This window comes from Lipotes vexillifer, unplaced genomic scaffold (genome assembly GCF_000442215.2).
Source record: "Lipotes vexillifer unplaced genomic scaffold, Lipotes_vexillifer_v1.1 scaffold395, whole genome shotgun sequence".
Taxonomy (NCBI): domain Eukaryota; kingdom Metazoa; phylum Chordata; class Mammalia; order Artiodactyla; family Lipotidae; genus Lipotes; species Lipotes vexillifer.
In genome coordinates this window covers 297,233-305,479 of record NW_006797390.1, presented here as the reverse complement: position 1 = coordinate 305,479, position 8,247 = coordinate 297,233, and the positions used below count along the sequence as shown (strand labels likewise).

General features: G+C 41.7%; 1 protein-coding gene across 1 annotated transcript in view; it reads right to left on the bottom strand.

The window, feature by feature from the left end:
- Positions 1–8,247, bottom strand: part of DUSP16 (dual specificity phosphatase 16) — a 45,298-nt gene that overhangs the window by 949 nt on the left and 36,102 nt on the right. Inside the window, exons 5-6 of the mRNA XM_007469333.1 lie at positions 3,736–3,859; positions 1–227 (exon numbers count right to left, since the gene is read on the bottom strand). The exon at positions 1–227 is cut by the window's left edge and continues 3 nt beyond it. Coding sequence (XP_007469395.1) covers positions 1–227; positions 3,736–3,859 — 351 coding nt within the window. The remainder of the gene's footprint in view (positions 228–3,735; positions 3,860–8,247) is intronic.

Genomic DNA, 8,247 nt, shown 5'->3' with positions numbered 1-8,247 from the left:
CGGGGCGGGCGCGGGGCGGCCCGGGGGGCGGCTGGCCTCCCTGCCCCCCCTCCGCGGCGGCGGCGGCGGCCGGGACGGGCTCGCTTGGCTTCTCCAGGTGCAGCAGTTTCAGTTTGCTCTTGGGCCCCGCTGCTCCGGTCTGGCTCTTAATCCTCTTCTCGTAGTCCAGGAGCTGCCCCAGAAAATTGAAGTTCGGAGATATAGTAGGTCTTTTTTCTTTCACAAATCTATGAAAAGAGGGAAAAAAGCAAAAAGGCTTGAGTTTGACGACTACCTGTTATCGTAAGAATGTTACTAAGCTACAGCAAGTGAGGAGCTGAGACGGGGAATCATCAGAGACCCTTCCAAGACCTTTGTCAGGTGGCTGGTTTAAAACTTCGGGGAGAGGGTCAAGGAGGAGACGAGGGCCTCTGCATCGGGGAGCTTTACAGCCTGAGCCCGGAGGTGCTAGAAAGCGGGGGGGCCAGGCCCCTAAAGTTCTAGGTTGAGCCTCCTTATTTTCAAGGACCCAAGGCTTCCAGTGCAACTGGTAAGAGATGCTTCTTCCCTCACCACCTGGGATGACTCCGCCCCTCCCCACCGGTGCTGCCGTCAGAAGTACAGCTTAATAGCCATGCGCCACCTTCAGCTTCCCAACATCAAAGGCCCCCACAGCCACTTCAAGACGTTGCACATTTTTAATTAACGATCAAAAGACAGAGTATCAGATGGCCAGGGCATCAAAGCACACAATTCCGAGTTCCTTTCCTTTGGATTCAGTGTGACAGAGTAACCAGCTACACAGTGGTCTCTGTCTGCTAAGCATTATGCTAATGCACTAAAGGGAGTATTCTCTCATTCGACTCTCAAAACTACCCTCTGTCAGGTGGGTGTAATTACCCCCATCACAGAGATACACAAAGTCCTTAGATGACTTGCCCCAAATCACACAGCTACTAAAGGATGGTGCCGGGATTCAAAACCAGGTCTAGGAACTTCCCTGGTGGCGCAGTGGTTAAGACTCCGCGCTCCCAACGCAGGGGACCCAGGTTCAGTCCCTGGTCAGGGAACGAGATCCCGCACGCGTGCCGCAACTAAGGAGGCGGCAAGCCGCAACTAAGGAGGCCACCTGCGCCGCTAAGACCCAGCGCAACCAAATAAATAAATAAACAGTAAAAAAGAAAAAACCAGGTCTGATGTCTGGCTTCATTTCTGTAACCACCTTGTTTAAAAAAGAGTCATCAAGGGGTCAAAACTAGTTATAAACAGCTTTTATGTTTCACTGTAGAAACAGAGACTCTAGAAATATATTTAGTGGCCCCTGACCCTTAAGGCCACTTCTCAGAAGATGCAGGAGTGAAACTACACTGAAAATTTATATTTGGATAAGGAAGGAAAGAGAAAAATCAAAAACTCCTTGGAAATCAGTAACCTAAAGCAAATTAATGAAGCCAGAAATAACTGCCTCAACCGTGACAAGTGTACATACAGGATCCTCGTGATGAGACCTTGTAACAGGATATAAGGGTGCCTTTCCTGCTGCTTTCTTCTGGGCGCAGGAGGACCTTAGGGAGAAGCCAGACTGGAGGACACGGAGCGATGCGGACACAGGGAGGACCCACCGCCTCAGCTCCTTCCTCAAGTGAGGAGCTGTTTAGGTAGCTCATTTCTTTCCTCCAGATTTTCCAATTTGAGAAGAAAGTCCAATTGTTACAGCAGGCCTGGCTCCACGTGCCTATATTTACTGATCCTTTATCACACGCAAACTAACCACCTCTATCCAACAGGATACACAGAGGACTCCGATTCACACGTCCCTGAACACAACCCCAGTCCTTGGTGCTGCTGTCACTGGCTGCCTTCTGTCTGGAGAAAGGGGGGTGGAGGCAACCCACTCAAAATTATATACTTCAAAATCTGGGCAACTCTATGCACAGCCACATGCAAATCAGGTTAGAGCACACCCTCACACCACACACAAACATAAACTCAAAATGGCTTAGAGACTTATGTATAAAGACATGACACCATAAAACTCCTAGAAGAGAACATAGGCAAAACATTCTCTAACATAAATTGTACCAATGTTTTCTTAGCTCAGTCTTCCAAGGCAATAGAAATAAAAGCAAAAATGAACAAATGGGACCTAATCAAACTTACAAGATTTTGCACAGCAAAGGAAACCATAAATAAAAAGACAACCTATGGACTGGGAGAAAATATTTGCAAATGATGATGTGACTAAAAAGGGCTTAATTTCCAAAATATACAAATAGCTCGTACAATTCAATAACAAAAAAAAACCCAATCAAAAAATGGGCAGAAGACCTAAATAGACATTTCACCAAAGGAGACATACAGATGGCCAACAGGTACATGAAAAACATGCTCATCATCGCTAATTATTAGAGAAATGCAAATCAAAACTACAATGAGGTATCACCTCACACAGGTCAGAATGACCATCATTAAGTCTACAAATAATACGTGTTGGAGAGGGTGTGGAGAAAAGGGAACCCTCCTTCACTGTTGGTGGGAATGTAAATTGGTGCAGCCACTATAGAGAACAGTATGGAGGTTCCTCAAGAAAACTAAAACTAGAGTTGCCATATAATCCAGCAGTCTCATTCCTCGGCATATCCCCAGACAAAACCATAATTTGAAAAGATACACGCACCCCTATGTTCACAGCAGCACTATTCACAATAGCCAAGACATGGAAACAACCTAAATGTCCATCAACAGATGAATGGATAAAGAAGATGTGGCGCACACGCACACACACATACATACAATGGAATGTTAACCATAAAAAAAGAATGAAACAATGCCATTTGCAGCAACATGGATGGACCTGGAGATTATCATACTAACTGATGTAAGTCAGAAAGAGAAAGACAAATACCATATGATATCACTTATGTGGAATCTAAAATACGACACAAGTGAACATATCTACGAAACAGAAATAGACTCACAGACATACAGAACTGACTTGTGGTTGATGAGGGGGTGGGGAGAGGAAAGGACTGGGAGTTTGGGGTTAGCAGATGCCAACTATTATATACAGGATGGATAAACAACAAGGTCCTATTGTATAGCCCAGGGAACAATATTCAATATCCTGTGATAGACCACATGGAAAAGAATATGAAAAAGAATATATGTATGTATAAATGAATCACTTTGCCGTACAGCAAACTTAACACCGTAAATCAACTATATACTTCAGTAAAATTTTCTTTTAAATCTAAGCAACTCTAGATTGTAGGAAATTCTACTCAATGAATGGAGTTTGACAATTATTTGGTTTTATACTTGCATATGTTGGGATTTTTCCCAGTGAAAGAGACACAAAATCTGAAGCACGGTAGGAATTCTATGAGTATTTTCCCGGAGCGTTTCTTTCTCATGTGTAAATTAGAACAAATGATATTTCCCCAACGAGGCAAAGATACAAACTCAAGTAACAGGATGGAGATCTCTGTATTTGCTCTTCCTTAAACTTAAAAAGTTGCTGAGGATGAACTTGATACATGTGAGGGCGGAATTAGTGCTAAATTATAAAAATGCATTTTTTCTCCAATCTTTGAAAAACCATTTAAAAATCCAGTCACCTGTAAAGAGTCTAACTAAAATCATCATGATCTGCTTTAACGTGGTCACCACCACCCTCTCCCCCCCACACACACCATGTCTTCTCATGATTCAGGTCAAAGGAGAAGCCAGTCTCACAGGGCATGTTCCTGTCCTCACCTGTAAGCTTCATCCAAGGACATATCCATCCTCTTCATGATGTAGGCAATGGCGATGGTGGCAGAGCGAGAGATCCCTGCCAAGCAGTGCACTAGGACACATCCATTGGAGGCTTTTGCTTTCTCTGTGTGAGTCAAATTCAGAAAGGGTCATTAATGACAACTTTGTCCGGCAGTGAAATCTTATTTCCATTTACTCACACAATGGCTTTCATCTGGCAACTTGAAGTAAAGCCCATCTATTTACCTATTTTTCCTTTTTTCAGTATTCTTTCAAGGAGGCAGGGGAAGATGATTTCCCCACGATTTACATATAGAACAATGAAGGTCCACATGTGTTAGTAAGCAGTGTGTCCCTAACTCGGGTTGCCTCTTATTCAGTACTTTTTCACCATGTATTTTTTACATTATTCTTTTAATAACTTTCCCTGAGTATAAATCACACATTGTGACCACGTGATTCTACTTGTTTAGTGTAGAAAACTTCAGAAATACAGAATAGTATAAAGAAAACATCCCAAATCCTAAGATTTAGCTAATATTTTGTTTACCTATGTTGTCTGATACTTAAGATTTTTTCGAATTATGTAAGAGATACTACATTTTTTCCAGCTTTGAGATATAATTGACATATAACATTGTACTTTAGGTGTATGACATAATGATTTGATATATATGAGTGATTAAATTAAAAAAATTTTTCTCATTTTAAACATATGCGACACATTAACTGTGTAAAAAGCAGGGAGGTGGGGACGGGGAGAGACTTAATCACAGTGACACCACATCACGACACAAAGAGATGCCAAGTCAAGCAATTTGTAAAATGCTGACTCATAGAATCCACCTTCCTATAATTTCCCTATTTTTCTCTGGGAGACTTTTCTGTGTGTCATAAAGTGGCTCACTTAACTTTACTTGCTGAATTTAAGAAAAGGCCATGGACAGCCTCTTCAATAAGTGGTGCTGGGAAAACTGGACAGGTACATGTAAAAGTATGAGATTAGAACACTCCCTAACAGCATACACAAAAATAAACTCAAAATGGATTAAAGACCTAAATGTAAGGCCAGAAACTATCAAACTCTTAGAGGAAAACATAGGCAGAACACTCTATGACATAAATCACAGCAAGATCCTTCTTGACCCATCTCCTAGAGTAATGGAGATAAAAACAAAAATAAACAAATGGGACCTAATGAAACTTCAAAGCTTTTGCACAGCAAAGGAAACCATAAACAAGACCAAAAGACAGCCCTCAGAATGGGAGAAAATATTTGCAAATGAATCAACTGACAAAGGATTAATCTCTAAAATTTACAGGCAGCTCATGCAGCTCAATAACAAAAAAATAAACAACCCAATCCAAAAATGGGCAGAAGACCTAAATAGACATTTCTCCAAAGAAGATATACAGACTGCCAACAAACACATGAAAGAATGCTCAACATCATTAATCATTAGAGAAATGCAAATCAAAACTACAATGAGATATCATCTCACACCAGTCAGAATGGCCATCATCAAAAAATCTAGAAACAATAAATGCTTGAGAGGGTGTGGAGAAAAGGGAACACTCTTGCACTGCTGGTGGGAATGTGAATTGGTTCAGCCACTGTGGAGAACAGTATGGAGGTTCCTTAAAAAACTACAAATACAAGTACCGTATGACCCAGCAATCCCACTACTGGGCATATACCCTGAGAAAACCAAAATTCAAAAAGAGTCATGTACCAAAATGTTCATTGCAGCTCTATTTACATAGGCCCGGAGATGGAAACAACCTAAGTGCCCGTCGTCGGATGAATGGATAAAGAAGATGTGGCACATATATACAATGGAATATTACTCAGCCATAAAAAGAAACGAAATTGAGCTATTTGTAATGAGGTGGATAGATCTAGAGTCTGTCATACAGAGTGAAGTAAGTCAGAAAGAGAAGGACAAATACCGTATGCTAACACATATATATGGAATTTAAGAAAAAAAAATGTTATGAAGAACCTAGGGGTAAAACAGGAATAAAGACAGAGACCTACTGGAGAACAGACTTGAGGATATGGGGAGGGGGAAGGGTGAGGTGTGTTAGGGCGAGAGAGAGACATGGACATATATATACTAACAAACGTAAGGTAGATAGCCAGTGGGAAGCAGCCGCATGGCACAGGGAAACCGGCTCGGTTCTTTGTGGCTGTCTGGAGGGGTGGGATAGGGAGGGTGGGAGGGAGGGAGACAAAGAGGGAAGAGATATGGGAACATATGTATATGTATAACTGATTCACTTTGTTATAAAGCAGAAACTAACACACCACTGTAAAGCAATTATACCCCAATAAAGATGTTAAAAAAAAAAAAAGTAAAAGTTAAAAAAAAAAAAGCAGCCATGTGTGTGCCATGAATCAATTTCAGTAGGTCACCTTAATGAGGACCAAGGGAACTCTGACCTCTTCCTTGATATCCAGGAGATACTGTCTGACTGCGTCACGCTAACTCCCCATAACATGGTAGAAGGACTCGTGAACACTGTTAGTTCAAGAACCAAGGAAATTTGATCGCACGGTACTGCCATCTCTCACTGTAGATGAGCGTTAAAAGCTTTCTCATGGACATGGATGAAGTTATCCCACAGCCTGGAAGCAACTACCATTTTAGCCAGTGCAGTGACTACCTTATATCTGAACAATTACGTATGTGCTTACCCTTTACCTACATGCTGCTGCCATGAGCTAAATTCTTCCCTTTTCATCCTTGTTTTCATTGATAACTACCAAAAGTTTACCAAACCTTATGTTAAAGTTCTTGTAATTAACAAGGTATCCAGGGAATCTGCTCTGGCAGCTGAGTAATACAATATACAATAATACTTCCATCTCACCACCTCTGTTATACATATAACAAATTCCCAACGTATAGGACTTAATTGTTTGTTACGTACAAAACACCATAGAGCTTTAAGGTACTACATGAACAATCAAGCAGCTTCCCTTTAGACAGGGAAATCAAACACAATAAAACAATAACAAACGAACACAAAACAACACTGAAACAAAGAAAAAAGGACACGCTATACAACCTAACAGTATATAAACACATGTACATAAAGTCCAAGCCTTCCTGGGCTACACAGCTCTCTTCCTCCTCTCAACTATTCAGTATTTAGCCCATACTGCTCTTAGTATTTCCTCTTTCACCTTGGCTGCTAAGAAGCTCAAAGCTAAGGTGTTCACTCAATTTCAAGAGATAACTAATTCTGATTTTACTCTGCCTTTCCTAGTCCCATATTACCTGGTCCTTGCCCTTCTGTCCCACTTTAATGGGTACGTGTGTGAATGTGTGTTATCTTTTGACCCCAACCTCTTACTGTAAGCTGCTTCAAATTCTTACTGGAAGTACGCTGGCTTTAAATATTTTTTTAATGTTGACAGTACTCTCTCATCATTTTTAATAATTATCATGAAACTAGACTAGGAGGACCAAGAAGGGTCTTGCTTCTAACACTCCCCCCAAAGGGTTTAACACTGCGCACATAGTGTGAACCCAGTAAATACTGGCTGGCTGGCTGATACATATTTTAAAAGGTAATCTTTATTAAAAATTTGAAAAAGGCTGGAAGGAAATAAAGCAATGATGATAACAGATGTGTTAGGATACTGAGGTTACAGGTTTCTTTTTCAAATGTTCTGCGTGGTACTTACACTGTTCTTACAATTACAACTGCTTTGATGATATATTTTAAAAATCTAACTAAAGTGATTACAGTGAAGTGGGGTTCATTAGAACACATTGCTTGGCAGGACTGAGTGCTAAACTGAGTCTCTTAAGGCAAAGGAAGTAATACCTGTCGACCTGGCGGAAAGGAGAAGGGAAACATTTGAGAAAGACCCACGGTGGGGCTGGACCACCACTCAGAAAACAGCCTTGGCTGGTGCACGCTGGGCGGGAAGTGACCAGAGAGGAGGGTTCGGAGGTGGGAAGCAGGTGTTGGAGCGTCTGGGAATGTTGGGCTACGGACTCGAGGCAATTAACGAGTCTCTGCAGGTTCCTGAATAGGGGGCAACAAGAAGGCACTGACGGGGAAAACTGGAAATAAAAAAAAGCAGGCTGGCACTACAACAATCCAGGAATTAAACAAGATGTATCTATTTTTTCAGTTTTATCTATTTTTCAGTTTTTTCTATTTTATCAATTCTAGGTTTAAAAAGAGAGAGGGGATAACAAATGAAATGGGTTAAGAGGGAGTCAGTGATGGGGAGAAGTTAAAGAGACTAAAAAGAAGGAAGAAATAACTGAGGTGACAGAGTACAGCTCTAAGAAAAAACAGAAAAGGACTTAGATAATTTTTAAAACAGTTACTATTTTTGTTTTTTTGCGGTACGTGGGCCTCTCACTGCCTTGGCCTCTCCCGTTGTGGAGCACAGGCTCCGGACGCGCGGCTCAGCGGCCATGGCTCACGGGCCTAGCCGCTCTGCGGCATGTGGGATCTTCCCGGACCGGGGCACGAACCCGTGTCCCC